Raw genomic sequence first — 21,864 nt, forward strand, 5'->3', positions numbered from 1 at the left:
CACCCACAAAGGGAAGCCCATCAGACTCACAGCAGATCTCTCGGCAGAAACTCTACAAGCCAGAAGAGAGTGGGGGCCAATATTCAACATCCTTAAAGAAAAGAACTTTCAACCCAGAATTTCATATCCAGCCAAACTGAGCTTCAGAAGTGAAGGAAAAATAAAATCCTTTGCGAACAAGCAAGCACTCAGAGATTTTGTCACCACCAGCCCTGCTTTACAAGAGCTCCTGAAAGAGGCACTACACATAGAAAGGAACAACCAGTACCAGCCATTCCAAAATCACACTAAATGCTAAAGAGCATCAACATAATGAAGAATCTGCATGAAATAATGGGCAGAACAGCCAGCTAGCATCAAAATGGCAGTGTCAAACTCACACATAACAATATTAACCCTAAATGTAAATGGACTAAATGCACCAATCAAAAGACACAGACTGGCAAATTGGATAAAAAGCCAAAACCCATCAGTGTGCTGTATCCAGGAAACCCATCTCACATGCAAGGATACACAAAGGCTCAAAATAAAGGGATAGAGGAAGATTTACCAAGCAAATGGAGAGCAAAAGAAAGCATGAGTTGCAATCCTCATCTCTGATAAAATAGACTTTAAAGAAACAAACATCAAAAGAGACAAAGAAGGCCATTACATAATGGTAAAAGGATCGATACAACAAGAAGAGCTAACAATCCTAAACATATATGGACCCAATACAGGAGCACCCAGATACATAAGGCAAGTTCTTAATGACTTACAAAGAGACTTAAACTCCCACACAATAATAGTGGGAGACTTTAACACTCCACTGTCAATATTAGACAGATCAACCAGACAGAAAATCAACAAGGATATCTAGGGCTTGAACTCAGACCTGGAGCAAGCAAACCTGATAGACATTTACAGAACTCTCCACCCCAAATCCACAGAATATACATTCTTCTCAGCACCACATCATACCTACTCTAAAATTGACCACATAATTGGAAGTAAAGCACTGCTCAGCAAATGCAAAACAACTGAAATCATAACAAACAGCCTCTCAGACCATAGTGCAATCAAGTTAGAATTCAGAATTCAGAAACCAACCCAGAACTGCACAGCTTCATGGAAACTGAACAACTGGCTCCTGAATGTTGACTGGATAAACAACGAAATGAAGGCAGAAATAAAGAAGTTCTTCGAAACCAATGAGAACGAAGACACAACATGCCAGAATCTCTGGGACACATTTAAAGCAGTCTCTAGAGGAAAGTATATAGCAATAAGTGCCCATATGAGAAGAATGGAGAGATCCAAAATTGACACCCTATCGTCAAAATTGAAAGAGCTAGAGGAGCAAGATCAAAAAAACTCAAAACCCAGCAGAAGACAAGAAATAACTAAGATCAGAGCTGAACTGAGGGAGATTGAGACACGAAAAACCCTCCAAAAAATCAATAAATCCAAGAGCTGGTTTTTTGAAAAGATCAACAAAATAGACAGACCACTAGCCAGATTGATTAAAAAGAAAAGAGAGAACAACCAAATAGATGCAATAAAAAATGATAAAGGGGAAATCACCACAGATTCCACAGAAATTCAAACCATCATCAGAGAATATTACAAACAACTCTATGCACATAAACTAGTAAACCTGGAAGAAATGGATAAATTCCTAGACTCCTGTGTCCTCCCAAGCCTAAACCAGGAGGAAGCTGAAACTATGAATAGACCAATAACAAGGTCAGAAGTCGAGGCAGCAATTAAGAGCCTACCACACAAAAAAAGCCCAGATCCAGACGGGTTCACAGCCGAATTCTACCAGACACACAAAGAGGAGCTGGTACCATTTCTTCTGAAACTATTCCAAATAATCCAAAAAGAAGGAATCCTACCCAAATCATTCTATGAGACCAATATCATCCTGATACCAAAACCCGGCAGAGACCCAACAAGAAAAGAAAACTTCAGGCCAATATCCATGATGAACATAGATGCAAAAATCTTCAATAAAATATTGGCAAGCCGATTGCAACAGCAAATCAAAAAACTTATTCATCATGATCAAGTAGGATTCATCCCAGGGATGCAAGGCTGGTTCAACATATGCAAGTCTATCAACGTAATTCACCACATAAACAGAACCAAAAACAAAAACCACATGATTATCTCAATTGATGCAGAGAAGCCCTTTGACAAAATTCAACAGCCCTTTATGCTAAAAACCCTCAATAAACTCGGTATCGATGGAACGTATCTCAAAGTAATAAAAGCTATTTATGACAAACCAACAGCCAATATCATACTGAATGGGCAAAAACTGGAAGCATTCCCTTTGAAATCTGGCACTAGACAAGGATGCCCTCTGTCACCACTCCTATTCAATATAGTACTGGAAGTTCTAGCCACAGCAATCAGGCAAGAAAAAGAAATAAAGGGTATTCAAATAGGAAAGGTGGAAGCCAAATTGTCTCTATTTGCAGACGACATGATAATATACCTAGAAGACCCCATCGCCTCAGCCCAAAAACTCCTGAAACTGATAAGCAACTTCAGCAAAGTCTCAGGATATAAAATCAATGTGCAAAAATCACAAGCCTTCCTCTACACCAATAACAGACTTAAAGAGAGCCAAATCAAGAACGAACTGCCATTCACAATTGCTACAAAAAGAATAAAATACCTAGTAATACAACTCACAAGGAACATAAGGGACCTCTTCAGGGAAAACTACAAACCACTGCTCAACGAAATCAGAGGACACAAACAGATGGAGAAACATTCCATGTTCATTGTTAGGAAGAATCAATATCGTGAAAATGGCTATACTGCCCAAAGTAATTTACAGAATCAACGCTATCCCCATCAAGCTACCATTGACTTTCTTCACAGAACTGGAAAAAACCACCTTGAACTTCATATGGAACCAAAAGAGAGCCCGCATAGCCAAGTCAATTCTAAGCAAAAAGAACACAGCCGGGGGCATCACACTACCGGATTTCAAACTATACTATAAGGCTACAGTAATCAAAACAGCATGGTACTGGTACCAAAACACAGATATAGATCAATGGAACAGAACAGAGGCATCAGAGGCAATACAACATAGCTACAACCATACAATCTTTGATAAACCTGACAAAAACAAGCAATGGGGAAAGGACTCCCTGTTCAACAAATGGTGTTGGGAATACTGGCTAGCCATGTATAGAAAGCAGAAACTGGACCCCTTCCTGACACCTTACACCAAAATTAACTCCAGATGGATTAAAGACTTAAACATAAGACCCGGCACCATAAAAACCCTAGAAGGAAATCTAGGCAAAACCATCCAGGACATAGGAGTAGGCAAGGACTTCATGAACAAAACACCAAAAGCATTGGCAACAAAAGCCAAAATAGACAAATGGGACCTAATGAAACTCCACAGCTTCTGCACAGCAAAAGAAACAGTCTCTAGTGTGAATCGGCATCCAACAGAATGGGAAAAATTTTTGCAGTTTACCCATCTGACAAAGGGCTGATATCCAGAATTTACAAACAACTCAAACAGATTTACAGGAAAAAAACAAACAAGCCCATTCAAAAGTGGGCAAAGGATATGAACAGACATTTTACGAAAGAAGACATATATGAGGCCAACAATCATATGAAAAAATGCTCATCATCACTGGTCATCAGAGAGATGCAAATCAAAACCACATTGAGATACCATCTCACGCCAGTTAGAATGGCGATCATTAAAAAATCTGGAGACAACAGGTGCTGGAGAGGATGTGGAGAAAAAGGAACACTTTTACACTGTTGGTGGGAGTGTAAATTAGTCCAACCATTGTGGAAGACGGTGTGGCGATTCCTCAAGGCCTTAGAAATAGAAATCCCATTTGACCCAGCAATTCCATTACTGGGTATATATCCAAAGGACTATAAATTGTTCTACTACAAGGACACATGCACACGAATGTTCATTGCAGCACTGTTTACAATAGCAAAGACCTGGAATCAACCCAAATGCCCATCGATGATAGACTGGATTGGGAAAATGTGGCACATATACACCATGGAATATTATGTAGCAATCAGAAATGATGAGTTTGTGTCGTTTATAGGGACATGGATGAATCTGGAGAACATCATTCTCAGCAAACTGACACAAGAACAGAAAATGAAACACCGCATATTCTCACTCATAGGCGGGTGATGAAAAATGAGAACACATGGACACAGAGAGGGGAGTACTAAGCACTGGGGTCTATAGGGGGAAAAGGGGAGGGCCAGTGGGAGGGGGAGGTAGGGAGGGATTGCCTCCACTTGTTTGGGCCCTCTTTTCCCACCTGTTCGACTTCCCACCCCCAGGATGTCAACCTCAGTCCCTCAAGGCCATAGCTGGACCCGACCGGTGAAGAAAGAAGAGGAGGAGGAGGACCCGCTGGACCAGCTGATCTCCCGCTCTGGCTGTGCTGCCTCCGCTCTTGCAGTGCAGGAGTGCATGGCCCAGCACCAGGACTGGCGGCAGTGCCAGCCACAGGTGCAGGCCTTCAAGGACTGCATGAATGAACAGCAGGCGAGGCGGCAAGAGGAACTGCAGCGAAGGAAAGAAGAAGCCAGTGCGCACCACTGAGACCCCATACGAGCTATCCCCAGTAGACGGCCCTGCCAAAACCAGCACCCAGAGAGATCATAGAGGAAGAAATTCTGAATGGTGGGTGTGGGAGGTGTAAAACATGTGGATAGTTTTTGGATCTGTAGTTGAGAGCAGTGGGTTTGGACATGACTGCCACAAACAGCTGTCATATATTCAGGGTCAGATCTTACACATCCTCAACTGTCTTATTCCACCAGTATTTGCCATGAAAACAGAGAATGGGGTAAGGGATGCTCCCCCACCCCACATCTTGGGTCAGTGTACCAAGTACTGAGATGATATTAGGGACATTTTTATTTAAATTAAATTCATAATCCAATGGTAAAAAAAAAAAAAATGGGGAGGGGAGAAATGCCAAATGTGGGTGAAGGGGAGAAAGCAAACAAAACACACTTCCCTCTGTGTACCTATGCAACTGTATTGCATGCTCTGCACATGTACCCCAAAACCTAAAATGCAATAAAAAAAATAATGATAATAATCATAGGCATCCGTAGGCCTCTGGAATACTGTATGCATGCCCAAAGCTTTGTTATCCTAGGAATGATCAGAGAGGGAATCTTCAATCTAGTAATTACTAGCTAAATGTGAGACAAAAGTAAATAGAAATAAACTCTATGAATTGCGACAATAGTTTACAAGTCACACATACACCCGGTATTAGAGTAAAAGTCTAACTAGTTAAGAGAACTTAAGCACAATCTTTGACAAGTAAGTTGCTTATGCCAATCCAAGGACAACCTGTAGGTATCCAAGTTAAAAGATAAAACCAAAAAGAAATAAAATCTGATCAGAGACATTAGACGTTGCACATTGCAGGGGAAAGAGACATTATCGAATTAGTTCAGCTAAATCACCTAATAAATAAGCAAATGACAAAGAAAACAACACTCTCCTGGGGGAATCAGTATCCAGAATTGTTACATTATTTAAAATGTCCAGTTTTCAGAAAACTTATGAGACATGCTAAGAACCAGGAAAACTTTACCCATGCATAGGAAAAAAATTAGTGGAAATAGAAACTGACTTCAAAGGGACCCAGACGATAAACTGAGCAGATAGAGACTTTAAGGAAGCTATTATAAATGTGTTAAAAGAGCTAAAGGAAACCGTACTTAAAGAATTTAAAGAAGATATGATGACAATTTCTCATAAAATAGAAAATACCAATAAAAGTACAGAAATTTTTTAAATGACCAAGTGGAAATTTGGAGTTGAAAATTGCAATAACTAAAATTAAAAATTCACTACGGAAGTTCAACAGATTTGAGCTAGCAGGAGAAAGAAACATTGAGCTTGAAGATAGATTTCTTTTGAGATGATTCAGTCTGAAAAACAGAATAAAGAATAAAGAACAAGGAACAAAGTCTCAGAAAGGTGTGAGACACTATTAAGGACGCTAACATATACATTAATGTGAGTCACCAAATTAGAGGAGAAAAAGGACAGAAAATGAAGAGACAATGACTGAAAATTCCCCAAATTTGATAGAAAACATATACCTCCAAGAAAGTCAGTGAATTCTAAGTAAGATAAACATAATCACTTTCCACTTTTAAAATGTGCAAAGACGAAAAGAAAATCTTGCAAACAGCATGACAAAATTAACTCATCACATACAAGAAAATCCTAGCAAGATTAACAGCCAGCTTTTCACCACAACAATGAAGGCCATAAGGCAATGGGATGACATATTAAAATGCTGAAAGTAAAACAAACAAAAAAAAAATCTGTCAACTAATAATCTTATATCCAGGAAAACTATTATTCAACAATGAGGATAAAACAAATACATTCCCAGATAAACAAAAGCTGAGATGATTGTTACTAGTGTATACACCTTACAGGAAATAATTATTCAGCTCCGGGAGGTGGAGGCTGTGAACTGAGATCACTCCAATGCACTCCAGCCATAGCAACAGAACAAGACTCTCTCTCAAAAAAAAAAGCACTAAATAGACACTTCAACAATAATGGTTGAGGCCAGGTGCTGTAGCTCATACCTGCAAGCCTACCACTTTGCGAGGCTGAAGTGGAAGGATTACTTGAAGCCAGGGTTTCAGGACTAGCTTGGACAACATAGCAAGACCCCATCTCTACAAAAAACAATAAACTGGGCATGGTGGTGTGCACCTATAGTCCTAGCTACTTGGGAGGTGGAGGCAGGAGGATCACTTGGGCCCAGGAGTTTAAGGCTATAGTGAACTATAATGGTCACTGCAATACAGCCTGAGCAACACAGTGAGATCCTGTCTCAAAAGAGCAGTAACAACAGAAAACCTCCCCCTCAAATTCCAAATAATAGTTGGAGACTTCAATACTCCACTTTCAATAATAGGTAGAAAAATGAGGCAGAAGATCAATAAGGAAATGAAAGAGATGAGTGGGGCCATAAGCCAACCTGACCTAACAGACATCTATAGGACACACTCCATCACCATTTTGCTTAAGAATATGCATTTGCAGCAGAATACACATTTTGCTTAAGTGAACATGGAACATTTTATAGAACAGACTAATACGGTAGGTCACAAAGCAAACCTCAGTAAATGTAAGGTGAATGAAATAATACCAAGTATCTTTTCCCAGTCATAGTGGAATTAGATTAGAAATCAATAACATAGACATGTGGGAAACTCACAAATACATAAAAATTAAACAATACTTTATTAACCATGGTTTGAAGAAAAAAATCACAAGGAAAATTAGAAAATGTTCACGATGAATGAAAACAAAACATAACGTATGAAAACTTATGGTATATACCTCATGGAAAAGTTGATCCTAAAATTCATATGGAAATGAAAGATATCTGGAGTGGCCAAAACAGTCATGACAAGAAAAAATAATCTCCAACACTGGAGATTACAATCTGACCTGAGATTTGGGTGGGGATGCAGAGCTAAATCATATCTTTCTGCCCCCAGCCTCTCCCAAATCTCATGTCCTTCTTACATTTCAAAACACAATTATGCCTTCTTAGCAGTCCCCCAGAGTCTTAACTCATTCCAGCATTAACTCAGAAGTCCAAGTTCATCTGAGACAAGGCAAGTCTCTTCTGCCAATGAGCCTGTAAAATCAGAGCAAGTTAATTACTTCCAAGATACAATGGGGATACAGACATTGAGTAAATGCTTCCATTCCACAAGGGAGAAAAATTGGCCAAAATAAAGGGGCTACCAGGTCCAAGCAAGTAGAAATCCAGTAGGGCAGTCATTAAATCTCAAAGCTCCAAAATAATTTCCTTTGACTCAGGTCTCCCAGCCAGGCCACACTGATGCAAGGGATGGGCTCCCAAGGCCTTGGGCAGCACCACCCCTGTGCCACTGTTCGGTACAGTCCCCAGGGCTACTTTCATGGACTGGTGTTGAGTGTCTGTGACTTTTCCAGACACATGATGGTTGTCAATAAATCTACTATTCTGGGGTCTGGAGGATGGTGGCCTCCTCCTCACAGCTGCATTAGGTAGTGCCCCAGTGGGCAGTCTGTTTGGGAACTCCAGCCTCACATTTTCCCTCCATACTTCCCTAGAATAGGTTATCCATGAGGACTCCACCACCACTATTTACTAAGCCCATGTACCAGATATTGTGTTACATGCCTTAATATGATTAAATATCTAGTAGGTATTGAGTTCTTTTCATGTGCCCAGCTCTGTGCCAAATGTTCTATTTTTGTCAATTCTTAAGACAACCTTCCCAAATAAACCACTATTATGTTCATTTTATTTATTAGGAAACTGGGGCTAAAGAGTTTAGTATTCTGCCAAGGCCAGCTAATAGTTACAGAGCATGGTTCCAAACTCAGAGCTGTCAGAAGCTTAAGTCCGTGTGATGAACCATGAATGCGATTTTACTTCATTTAAGCCTTGCAGCAACTCTGCCAAGTAAGCAGGATTATCCTTATTGGAGAGGATGATTGCTTATTCCTATTACTCCTCCTGTTTCTAGGCAGAGAAGCTTTCATTAGTGCAATACACCGCATAACTGTCTATTCCCTATGGGAAGAGTTTGGAAGAAACATCATTATAAGCACTGTTGATCCATTTCTCTATTTCTCTCCCATTTCTGTCTTTGTCTCTGTCAAATCTGCCCACCAGCAGATAGTGTACAATTACTCCTCCTCTCCATGCCTGAAGGAATGAGGAGATCTCTGCTGTACATCTGAGCCAGTGGCTGTGTGAATATGCCTGCCCAATTCTGGGCTTTCTTTTGGCCCAAGCATTGGGAGGCCAGCAGTATTGAAAAGTTGATAGTCTTGGAAGCATTGGCCCTCAACTAATGAGAAAGAAAAGATATAAGATAAATTCCCCAGCTTCCTTGCTCCTTGAATGGATCAAGTCTGTGGCATGTTCTGCCTGTTACCCAGAAGTCCCATGGTTTTAAACCCTAGTTGCTCATGACAATTTCCTGATCATTGATGTAGATAATGTGGAATATGCTCAAAATATGATACCCAAAGAAAAAACTCAGATGCCAAAATTGTATACACCAAATGATTTCAATTAAATGTGTGTGTGGACACACACACACACACATCAAAAGAAATATGGAATGAAAGATACCATATGTTTATAGTGGTTATTTCTTAGTGCTGAGATTTTAAGTAATTTGCCTTTTCTTCTTTGTAATTGTCTCTATTTTTCAATTTTCTCAGAGCACCCTGTATTTTTTTAAATCAGAACAAACCATCACAAGTTATTTTAAAATGCTTATAAAGCTGATGAATATTTTGTGTTTGTTTCCTTTGTGTTACCATAGTCTGAGGCAGTGGTTCTCACTGTAGTATCTGGACCAGCAGCATCAACATTACCTGGGGACTTGTTAGAAATGGAAATTCTCAGACCATGCCCAGGACCTTCTGAATGAGAAACTCTTGGGTTTGGGGATAAAAGGAAAAGCAATTGGTGTTTTGTTTTTTTTTAAGACGGAGTTTCGCTCTTGTTACCCAGGCTGGAGTGCAATGGCGCGATCTCGGCTCACCGCAACCTCCGCCTCCTGGGTTCAGGCAATTCTCCTGCCTCAGCCTCCTGAGTAGCTGGGATTACAGGCACGCGCCACCATGCCCAGCTAATTTTTTGTATTTTTAGTAGAGACGGGGTTTCACCATGTTGACCAGGATGGTCTCGATCTCTTGACCTTGTGATCCACCCACCTCGGCCTCCCAAAGTGCTGGGATTGCAGGCTTGAGCCACCGCACCTTGCCCGCAATTGGTGCTTTAAGAAGCTTTCCAGGTGATTTTGATACACATTAAAGTTGGTGAGCCACTAGTCCAAAGATAACTTATTACATGTGTAAGTCTCCGCTAAAGTTCCCTAGGTGGGGTCCAAAAATTTCAGTCATGTAAAATGCAGAATTGCACTGTTGGGGTGAGCCTGCTGAGTAAGATGAAAACGCATCACAGTTGTCTTATGTCTGAATTTATTGTAGGGAAAATTATGTTGAGGTTTTATAAAATATTAGTCTGCAGAGTTTATATATTCTATATTGATGTTTACAGGGAATTTAATAGGCAGAAGGCTAGATGAATTTAAATCGAATCTGATGATCATGGAGACTGTTTGACACCTGTGATGTTTCATAGGCTTGGAGAAAGTTTTGTTTTCCTTATACCTTTATTTTCTACTTGCCTGGTGCCTTCATTTCCCCAGGTTGATTTTCTCCCATAATTCTTCCCTCTCTCTCCCACTTATGCAAAGATGGTGGATTTCAATATTTTGTGGGGGAAAAAAAAAAACCTTATCCTAGATTTGCCCCTCCTCAGTTTTCCACATGGAGCTTTTGTTTTCCAGTGTGTTACATTTAGTTGTTTATGAATCTGTCTTCTCCCCCACCAAATGGAGGTCCTGGATGCCTTGTGAGCGGGTACAGTGACTTATACCTCCTTGCATGCTTGGTTCTTAGCACAAGGCCTGGCAGAGACTGCAAGAGCTCAGAACATATTAGTGAATGATGAATGCTATAATTCATGACACAGATTCATTTATTCATCATTAAAATATTTCACATAGCAAATATTAACACAAGAAATGCATGTTAGGAACTTTACCAACATTAATTTTAATATGTGAGGAATAGGAATATGTGTACTTAAATTTTGTTCATCTTAATCTCATCAATTTTTCAGAAACTTCCAGCAGATGGCACCAATAAACACTGTCATGGGACTGAATTAGAAATTGGTTAGTATTTTTCAACATGAGCTTAAAAGTTAAACTGAATAAACATTTCTTAGCTCAATTAATAGTAATTACTGGCATTTATTTGACATTTTCCCATTAAAAAGTACTTCTAAATCTTTTTCTTGATTCTGTCTCAAATTCTGTCAACATATTGAGAAAGTCTGATTATGTGCTTTAGACTTTTGCTGATATGTCATTCAGTCACAGTTACTGATAATTTATAATCGTTAATGACAATGCTATTATTTCATATTTGTACAATCTTTCAAAGACCAATTTTTTCTATGGAAAATTTGGGCAAGATCCTACATGTGAGAACTGAACAGTAACTCAGACCACTAACAATTTAGTGAACTGCTTTTCTAGCTCATTAAACAGTAATGATTCCTCTCATTTGTGTGGTGTTTTCTGGATACAAAGCACTTACACAGACACAACATCCTTTGATCCTTGCAGCAGCTCTATGATCTGGTCAAACAAGTACTATTTTGTGGATGAAGAGAAAGTGTTTCTTTTCCTCTCTTTGTTTTCCATTCCTCATCCCTCCCTGCAGGGCCCCATTACTGCCCTTCCCAGTTTGGTTGACTCAGGCTTAGCATCTCATAAATCTTAGCGAAACTCCAGTGACACATGAATGGCAATTAATATTAGTTTCACTTAGCAAATTATAGGGAAATACTTAGAAAGGTTAAAACTCATTTCTAAGGACACAGAGTTTTCTGATAATTGGAGATAGGAATGTTCCTTTCCTTTCTCCTCCCCTCTAGGCTAAACGGTCATGAGCCTGAAAAAACTGGTGTCCATTCTTTTCTCATTCTCTGGGAACTAAAAATCCATTCATATGTAGGAGTTAGAGATTTCATACAGCAATTACCCTTGAGACCACTGATATATGTTTTGAAAGAGAAGCCTGGGACAGCAACATCTAATATAAAGTAATGAACTGGTAATTTAACAACTTCAGGAGTCTTGAATAATATATGGCATATTTCTAGATAATTCACAAGTGAAAATAGCTGAAGGTGTGCGAAGACACAACTAACCCACAACTTCATATAATTTTTGTTGAGATTCAATTAATATACCGTAACATTTTATCCCTTTAAAGCTTACAATTTAGTTGCTTTTATTGTATCAAACTGTTGTGCAAATACCACCACTGTCAAATTCCAGAACATTTTTATCACCCTCAAAATAAATCTTACTACTAGTCATTTCCCTTTTTCTCCTCCCCGCAAGTCTCAGAAACCACTAATCTACTCTCTGTACTCTGTGTTCTAAACAATCTATATAAATGGAATCACATAATATGTGACTTTTTTGTGATAAGGTATATCATAGTGTTTTCAAGGTTCATCCATGTCTGTTAGGTTTAGTTGGCTTATAATGTTCAAGTATTCAGTTTTCTTGTTGATTTTTTTGTCTGCTTGTTCTGATATTATTGAAGTCTCCAACAATTATTGTTGAATTATTTTCATTTCCTTTCAAGTCTATCAGTTTTTGTCTCATGTTTTTAGATGCATATATAGATATATAGTTATATCTTTTTGCTGGATTGAGTCTTTGCCATCATATTTTAAAAGTCTATTTTGTCTGATATTAGTATAGCCACTTCACCTCTCTTTTGGTTACTGTTTACATGGTATATATTTCCCCATATTTTAACTTTCAATCTATTTGTGTCTTTTTAAAAATATATATATTTTATTGCACTTTAGGTTTTGGGGTACATGTGCAGAACATGCAGGATTGTTGCATAGGTACATACATGGCAATGTGGTTTGCTGCTTCCATCCCTGTCACCTATATCTGGCATTTCTCCCCATGTTATCTCTCCCCAATCTCCCTACCACCCGCTGTCCCTCCCCTAGTCCCTGCCAACAGACCTCAGTGTGTGATGCTCCCCTCCTTGTGTCCATGTGTTTTCATTGTTTAGCACCCGCCTATGAGTGAGAAAATGTGGTGTTTGATTTTCTGTTTTGTGTCAGTTTGCTGAGAATGATGGTTTCCAGATTCATCCATGTCTCTACAAGGGACACAAACTCATCGTTTTTTACGGCCGCATAGTATTCTGTGGTGTATATGTGCCATATTTTCTTTGTCCAGTCTGTCATCAGTGGTTGTTTGGGTTGGTTCCAGGTCTTTGCTATTGTAAACAGTGCCACAATAAACATACGTGTGCATGTGTCTTTATAATAGAACGATTTACAATCCTTTGGATATATACCCAGTAATAGGATTGCTGGGTCAAATGGAATTTCTATTTCTAGGTCCTTGAGGAATCGCAACACTGTCTTGCACAATGGTTGAAATAATTTAACCTTCCACCAGCAGTGTAGAAGTGTTCCTTTTTCTCCACATCCTCTCCAGCATCTGTTGTCTCCAGATTTTTTAATGATCGCCATTCTAACTGGCATGAGATGGTATCTCAATGTAGTTTTGATTTGCATTTCTTTAATGACCGGTAATGATGAGCATTTTTTCATATGTTTGCTGGCATCATATATGTCTTCTTTTGAAAAGTGTCTGTTCATATCCTTCACCTACTTTTGAATGGGCTTGTTTGTTTTTTTCTTGTAAATCTGTTTTAGTTCTTTGTAGATTCTGAATATTAGCCTTTTGTCAGATGGGTAGATTGCAAAAATTTTTTTTCATTCTGTTGGTTGCTGGTTCACTCTAATGATTGTTTCTTTTGCTGTACAGAAGCTCTTTATTTTAATTAGATCCCATTTGTCTATTTTGGCTTTTGTAGCTGGTGTTTTTGGTGTTTTAGTCATGAAGTCCTTGACTATGCCTAAGTCCTGAATGGTATTGCCTAGGTTTTCCGCTAGGGTTTTTATGGTGTTAGGTCTTATGTTTAAGTCTTTAATCCATCTGGAGTTAATTTTAGTGTAAGGTGTCAAGAAGGGGTCCAGTTTCTGCTTTCTGCACATGGCTAGCCAGTTTTCCCAACACCATTTATTAAACAGGGAATCCTTTCCCCATTGCTTGTTTTTGTCAGGTTTGTCAAGTATCAGATAGTTGTAGATGCGTGGCATTGCCTCCAAGGTGTCTGTTCTGTTCCATTGGTCTATACCTCTGTTTTGGTACCAGTACCATGGTGTTTTGATTACTGTAGCCTTGCAGTATAATTTGAAGTCAGGTAGCGTGATGCTTCTAGCTTTGTTCTTTTTGCTTAGAATTGTCTTGGCTATGTGGGTTCTCTTTTGATTCCATATGAAGTTTAAGGTGTTTTTTTTCCAGTTCTGTGAAGAGAGTCATAGGTAGCTGGATGGGGATAGTGTTGAATCTATAAATTACTTTGCACAGTTCAGCCATTTTCACGGTATTGATTCTTCCTAAACTTGAGCGTGGAATGTTTTTCCATCTGTTTGTGTCCTCTCTTATTTCCTTGAGCAGTGGTTTGTAGTTCTCCTTGAAGAAGTCCTTTATATCCTTTGTTAGTTGTATTCCTAGGTATTTTATTTTCTTTGTGGCAATTGTGAATGACAATCCGTTCTTGATTTGGCTCTCTTTCAGTCTGTTATTGGTGTATAGGAATGCCTGTGATTTTTGCACGTTGATTTTATATCCTGAGACTTTGCTGAAGTTGCTTATCAGTTTAAGCAGATTTGGGACTGAGATGATGGGGTCTTCTAAATATACAATCATGTTGTCTGCAAATAGAGACAATTTGACTTCCTCCTTTCCTAATTGAATACTTTTATTTCTTTTTCTTGCCCAATTGAACTTCCAAATGCTATGTTGAATAGGAATGGTGAGAGAGGGCATCTTTGTCTAGTGCCAGATTTCAAAGGGAATGCTTCCAGTTTTTGCCCATTCAGTATGATATTGGCTGTGGGTTTGTCATAAACAGCTTTTATTATTTTAGGATACATTCCATTGATACCTAGTTTATATTGAGAGTTTTTAGCATAAAGGGCTGTGGGGTTTTGTCGAAGGCCTTCTCTTCATCTATTGAGATGATCATGTGGTTTTTGTCTTTGATTCTGTTTATGTGTTGGATTATGTATATAGACTTGCATATGTTGAACCAGCCTTGCATCCCCAGGATTAATCCTACTTGATCGTGATGGATAAGCTTTTTGATGTGCTGTTGCAATCAGTTTGCGAGTATTTTATTGAAGATTTTTGCATCTATGTTCATCATGGATATTAGCCTGAAGTTTTCTCTTCTTGCTGAATCTCTGCCAGGCTTTGGTATCAGGATGATGTTGGTCTCATAAAATGATTTGGGAAGGATTCCCTCTTTTTGTATTGTTTGGAATACTTTCAGAAGGAGTGGTACCAGCTCCGCTTTGTATGTCATGTAGAATTTGGCTGTGAACCCATCTCGACCTGGGCTTTTTTTAGTCAGTAGGCTATTAATTGCTGCCTCAACTTCAGCCCTTGTTATTGGTCTATTCAGGGTTTCTGATTCTTCCTGGTTTAGGCTTGGGAGAGTGCAAGTGTCCAGGAATGTATCCATTTCTTCTAGGTTTACTGGTTTATGTGCATAGAGTTGTTTGTAGTAATCTCTGATAGTGGTTTGTATTTCTGTGGAATTGGAATTGTCAGATGGGTGGATTGTAAAAATTATTTTTTTTTTGTTACACCTATTTGATTCTTCTCTCTTTTTTATTAATCTGGCTAGTAGTCTGTCTATTTTCTTGATCTTTTCAAAAAGCTGGCTCCAGGATTTATTGATTTTTTTTGAAAGTTTTTTTTGTGTCTCTATCTCCTTCAGTTCTGTTCTGGTCTTAGTTATTTCTTGTATTCTGCTATCTTTTGAGTTATTCTGATCTTGCTCCTCTAGCTCTGTCAATTTTGATGATAGGGCATCAATTTTAGATCTTTCCTTGCTTCTCATATGGGCATTTATTGCTATAAATTTTCCTCTAGACATTACTTTAAATGTGTCCGAGAGATTCTTGTATGTTGTGTCTTTGTTTTTGTTGGTTTTGAAAAACATCTTTATTTCTTCCTTCATTTCATTGTTTATCCAGTCAACATTCAACAGCCAGTTACTCAGTTTCTATGAAGTTGTCTGGTTCTGAGTTAGTTTTCTGAATCCTGAGTTCTAATTTGATTGAGAGACTGTTTGTTATGATTTCCATTCTTTTGCATTTGCTGAGGAGTGATTTACTTCCAATTCTGTGGTCAATTTTAGAATAGATATGATGCGGTGCTGAGAATATGTATTCTGTGGGTTCGGGTTGGAGAGTTCTATATATATCTATTAGGTTTGCTTGATCCAGATCTGAGTTCAAATCCTGGATATCCTTGTTAATTTTCTGTCTCATTGATCTGTCTAATATTGATGGTGGAGTGTTAAAGTCTCCGACTATTATTGTGTAGGAGTCTAAGTCTCTTTGTAGGTCATTAAGAACTTGCTTAAAGTATCTGGGTGCTCCTGTATTGGGTGCATATATATTTAGCTCTTCTTTTTGCATTGATCCTTTTACCATTATGTAATGCCCTTCTTTGTCTCTTTTGATCTTTGTTGGTTTAAAGTCTACTTTATCAGAGACTAGGATTGCAACTTCTGCTTTTTTTTGTTCTCCATTTGCTTGGTAAATCTTCCTCCATCTCTTTATTTTGAGCCTATGTGTGTGTGTCCTTCCACATGAGATGGGTTTTCTGGATACAGCACACTGATGGGTTTTGACTTTTTATCCAATTTGCCGGTCTGTGTCTTTTGATTGGGGCATTTAGCCCATTTACATTTAAGATTAACATTGTTATGTGTGAATTTGATCTTGGCATTTTGATGCTAGCTGGTTGTTTTGCCTGTTAGTTGATACAGTTTCTTCATTGTATCGATGCTCTTTACCATTTGGTATGTTTTTGGAATGGCTGGTACTGCTTGCTCCTTTTTATGTTTAGTAAAGCTTCTGTCAGGAGCTCTTGTAAGGCAGGCCTAGTGGTGATGAAATCTCTCAGCAATTGCTTGTCCGTTTCTTTCTCCTTCGCTTATGAAGCTTAGTTTATATGAAATTCTAGGTTGAAAGTTCTTTTCTTTAAGGATGTTGGATATCGGCCCTCACACTCTTCTGGCTTGTAAGGTTTCTATGGAGAGATCTGCTGTGAGTCTGATGGGCTTCCTTTTGTGGGTAGCCTGACCTTTCTCTCTGGCTGCCCTTAGCATTTTTTCCTTCATTTCAACCCTGGTGAATATGACTATTATGTGCCTCGGGGTTATTCCTCTTGTAGAACATCTTTGTGGTGGTCTCTGTATTTCCTGGACCTGAATATTGGTCTGCCTTACCTGGTTAGGGAAGTTCTGGATAATATCCTGAAGAGTGTTTTTCAGCTTGGATTCATTTTCTCCATCACATTCAGGTACACCTATCAAGTGTAGATTAGGTCTTTCCATATAATCCCATATTTCTTGGAGGCTTTGTTCATTACTTTTCACTCTTTTTTCTCTAATCTTGCCTTCTCATTTTATTTTATTGAGTTGATCTTCAATTTCTGATATCCTTTCTTTTGCTTGGTCAATTCAACTATTGAAACTTGTGTATGCTTCACAAAGTTCTTTTGTTGTTTTTCAGCTCCATTAAGTCATTTGCTAATTTTTAAGTACTTTTTGTAGAGACACTGTCTTGCTGTATTGCCCAGGCTGGTCTTAAACTTCTGGCTTCAAGTGATCTTCCTGCCTTGGCTTCCCAAAATGTTGGGATTATAGGTGTGAGCCACTGAGCCCAGCCCTGCCAGTGCTCTTTATCTCTTTATGTGTATTTGACTTACTGTTTAGTTTTTATTCATTCTAGCCTGAAACACTCCCTTTAGTGTTTCTTGTAGTACAAGTCTGCTAGTGCCAATTTTTTTTTTTTGTTTGTTTTTGTTTATCTTAATTTCTCCTTTATTTTTGAAGATTTGTTCTACTGGATATAAACTTCTTGGTTGATAGGATGCCCCCACCTCCACCCCATCCCTCTGCTTTCTGACCTCCAGTTTCTCATGAGAAATTATCTGTTAATCTTATTGAAGATCAGTTGTATGTGATGAATCACTTCTCTCTTGTTGTTTTCAAAATTATATCTTTGTCTTTTGACAATTTAACAACAAAGTGTCTAAAGGTGAATCTCTTTGAGTTTTATTCTACTTAAAGTTTTTAGAGGATTCTTGGATTGTAAATTAATGTTTCTCATCAAATTTGCGAAGTTTTCAGTTATGTCTACAAATATTCTTTCTGCTCTTATTTCTTTCTCTTTTTCTGTGACTTTCATTATGAATATGTTAACTCGTCGATGTGTCCCACAGATCTCTAAGGCTCTGTTTTTTTCTATTCTTTTTTTCTTCTCTCTCTAATACTCAGACTGGATAATGTCAATTGATCTATCTTCAGATTTGATGATTCTTTCTACTGCTAGCTCGAATCTCCTGTTGAATCCCTCTAGATAATTTTTTAGATTTCAGCTTTTCTATTTTCCAACTATAGAATTTTTATTAATTCTTTTTGGTACTTTCCATCTCTTTATTGATAGTCTCTATTTGCTGAGAAATTGTTCTCATATATTCTTTTAATTCTTTAGACATAATTTTTATTTAGTTAGTTGAAAATATTTAAATAGGATTTTAAAGTCTTTAGCTATTAAGTCCAACCTCCAGGCTTCCTCAGTGAATATTTATAATGACTACTTTTATTTTCCTCTGTGTATGGGCCATACTTTCTTGATTTTTTAAAATACCCCTTTTATTTTATTGAAAATTAGATATTTTAAATCATAAAATATAGTGACTTTGAAACTCTGATTCTTTCTCTTATCCCAGGATTGTTGTTATTGCTGTTTTTCTTAATGTTGTTGGTTTAATGACATTTCTAAACTTATTCTGCAAGGTCTATATTCATTGTAGTCTATAGCCATTGAAATGTGGTCAGTCGGCTTTGTGGTTAGCTAATAATTGGGTATAGATATCCTCTAGACACCTGAAACCAACAAGAATTCTAGCCTTTGCTAAGAGGTTTTGCATACATATTGGGACATACCATCAATGCTTAGCACACCATTTACAACTTCAATCTCTTTTTTATTTTTATTTTTATTTTAGAGAATGGGTCTTACTATATCACACAGGCTGGAGTGCAGTGGCATAATCATAGCTCACTGCAGCCTCAACTCCTGGGCTTACAGATTCTCCAGCCTCAGCCTTCGAGATTGCTGGGACTACCAGTGTGTACCACCACACCTGAATATTTTTTAAATATTTTGTAGAGATGAGGTCTCTCTATGTTGCCCAGACTGCTCTTGAACTCCTAGCTTCAAGCAATACTTCTGCCTCAACTTCCCAAAGTCCTGGGATTCTAGGCGTGAGCCACCACACCCAGCCAAATTTCTACTTCTTGCTTGTACAGAGCCTCAAGGTCAGCCGGAGGTATTTCCTGGGCCTGTACACAGCTCTATACACATGCATGGATTTCTAGATTTCCAGGAATATGTTGGAACTTGTCAAAGCCCCCTGTGAAATTTCATTTTCCAGATTTTTCTAAGTTTTTTGATCCAAGTTTTTGCTTACTTAAATTGTTATTGCTGCTTCATACAGCTGTTTTATTGTATATAACAGCTACTGGTTGTTTTCAGTAAACACTCCTAGGGAAAATGTAGTCATTGGGCAAGCCCTAACAGGTCAGATAAAGACAAGCCCTGCAAGTGGGGTTTTCCGGGGAATTCCCAGACAGGTCAAGCAATGACAGTTCTCTGAAAATGAGGCTTTGGAAGAACTCCCAACCCCATTGTGTGTCCCCCAGAAGCTGCTGGTTTTCACAGTAACAGTGGACTATTGGTTTTCAAGGCTACCACAGAGCTGGGAGAGAGGCATAGAAACAAGGCAAGTTAAAATGTCAAAAAAAAATTGTTATTACTGGGAGTCAGTCATTTTTCTTGAATTAATGCTTCCTAAATTGTTGCCAGCTTTTGGTTAATATCCAGAATTCTGAAGAAGTTGATGTAATTTTTTCTGGTGTTTTTGTTGCTTTTGTAGAGGAGATGATATTCAATGGTTCTTATTCTATCATTCTTGTTGATTTCATCATCCAAAACAATTTTTAGTAAGACCACACTGCAACTTATTTTACCTTTCTGTGCCTCAGCTTACTCATCTGTTTATTGGTCATCTGAGTAATATTAGCATCTACCACGAGGGTTCTTGAGGATAACATAAGATAATTCATGTAAAGTACCTAGCACAGTAAATATTAAATATTATTATTTGTCTCTTGCTTCTTAGCTCTCTCACGTTTAATTTGATATTCAAGAACATCTCACTATTTGGGAAATGAAATAAGAGCCAGAGCCTTAAGTCTGGGAGTAATCCCTGATATAACTTGGTATGTTATTGATTTTAAGACTGACAGCATCTGATTTGGAACCAATAGACCTCCCCCCACTCCCCTTGCCATTATTTCCCCTTATCCCTTAACACTTGATTGCTTTCTTTCCATTGAGCTCACTCTGCAGAGGATTCTTCTGGTTGCTCTGGAAATGAATCACTTTCTCATTTAACAAACCCAAAGCCACAAAGGCACCTGGCAGAAAACACAGCCCTTGAGGGAGCACTGCTCAATATTTTAAAATCACACAATGAATACATGATGTGTACACACCCTGGAGTATTACTGGGGCTCTAACAGATATAGCACATGCCCAGGGAAAAGCTCATTACATGGCAGCAAAATTGCCTCATTGATGTTTCAATTCCAGAAGGACATCTGAACCACTTACTTAGGGAGATTTTACATGCCACAAATGAGGCAGAAGTAGCTATTTAATCATATTGTGTAATTTCACATACTTCCACTCCCTTGTTACTCCCTTGTATGAGAGGAACAGCAAATGATTTGGAGCTAGAAAGACCTCAGTTCAAATCTCAGCTTTGACACTTAGGCCCAGTATGACTTACATGAATTCTCTGAGTCTCACTTTTTACAAATGTGAAAAAGAGATAATAACATGGCTCATAATATTAGGAAGATTAGAGGAGCTAGTGCATGCTAAGTATTTACTAGAATGCCTAGCCACATAGTGAACATTGAGTAAATATTGAATTTACTTTTAAATAATTTTTTTCTTTTTCTCCTTCAATATTGAGTTTACTTTAGCTGGCAAACACAGTGTTAAACACTGAGTATAACTAGCAAGTAAAACATCTGTTTTCTTCCCTAACAGAGAGAGTTTAAGGGCTAACAAGAAAGAATGACACTGAACATTTAAACAAACAAGTATCAATTACAAGTTGTAATTAGGACACTAAAAGAAAAGAACTTAGTCTGTGGGAAAATAACGGGGCAGGGGGACCAATTTAGGCAGAAAAGGATGCTCTGAGGAGGAGGAGCCATTTGGGCTTAAAAGTTGAGAAGGAGGCACCTGCAAGACAAGGGAGAAACCGTTTGGTGAAGGATTCTGAAATAGACAAAAGCTTAATGTGTCCAAAAATCTGGAGGATGACCAGTGTGAATGCAGCACACTGGAGGAGGAAGAAGGTGGCTGATAGCAGAGTGAGGCAAGGGAGAGGTCATGGGAAGCCTTGCCAGGTAAGCATGGAGGAGGAAGAAGGTGGCTGATAGCAGAGTGAGGCAGGGGAGAGGTCATGGGAAGCCTTGCCAGGTAAGCATGGAGGAGGAAGAAGGTGGCTGATAGCAGAGTGAGGCAAGGGAGAGGTCATGGGAAGCCTTGCCAGGTAAGCATGGAGGAGGAAGAAGGTGGCTGATAGCAGAGTGAGGCAAGGGAGAGGTCATGGGAAGCCTTGCCAGGTAAGCATGGAGGAGGAAGAAGAGGATGAGAAGGAAGGAGAAGGACAGCTAGAATTCACTGAACACTTGCTGTATGCCAGGCACAGTTCTAAGAGTTTTACATTTATTAACTCACCTAACACCCTAGATGAGCACCTGTTATTATAGGCCTTATAAAGGGGCTTGTGTGTATTCTGAATGCAATGGGGAACCATTGGTGGATTTTAAGCAGGGAGAGCTGTCTTTGGGTTTAAATCTCACAAAGGCTCTGCTGCTGTGTTGAGGAAAGATTGGAAATATTCAAATGCAGAAACCAGTCATTATATTCCTAACCACCGTTTTGC

General features: G+C 38.7%; 2 protein-coding genes across 2 annotated transcripts in view; both read left to right on the plus strand.

The window, feature by feature from the left end:
* Positions 1-21,864, plus strand: part of LOC144579690 (uncharacterized) — a 79,379-nt gene that overhangs the window by 21,662 nt on the left and 35,853 nt on the right. The gene's annotated exons all lie outside the window — the stretch shown is intronic.
* LOC118148445 (cytochrome c oxidase assembly factor 4 homolog, mitochondrial-like) lies at positions 4,296-4,603 on the plus strand. Its single transcript, XM_035276842.3, has one exon. The coding sequence runs from the start codon at positions 4,340-4,342 to the stop codon at positions 4,601-4,603; it is 264 nt and encodes an 87-aa protein (XP_035132733.1). The 5' UTR covers positions 4,296-4,339.

Source organism: Callithrix jacchus, chromosome 16 (assembly GCF_049354715.1).
Source record: "Callithrix jacchus isolate 240 chromosome 16, calJac240_pri, whole genome shotgun sequence".
Taxonomy (NCBI): Eukaryota; Metazoa; Chordata; class Mammalia; order Primates; family Cebidae; genus Callithrix; species Callithrix jacchus.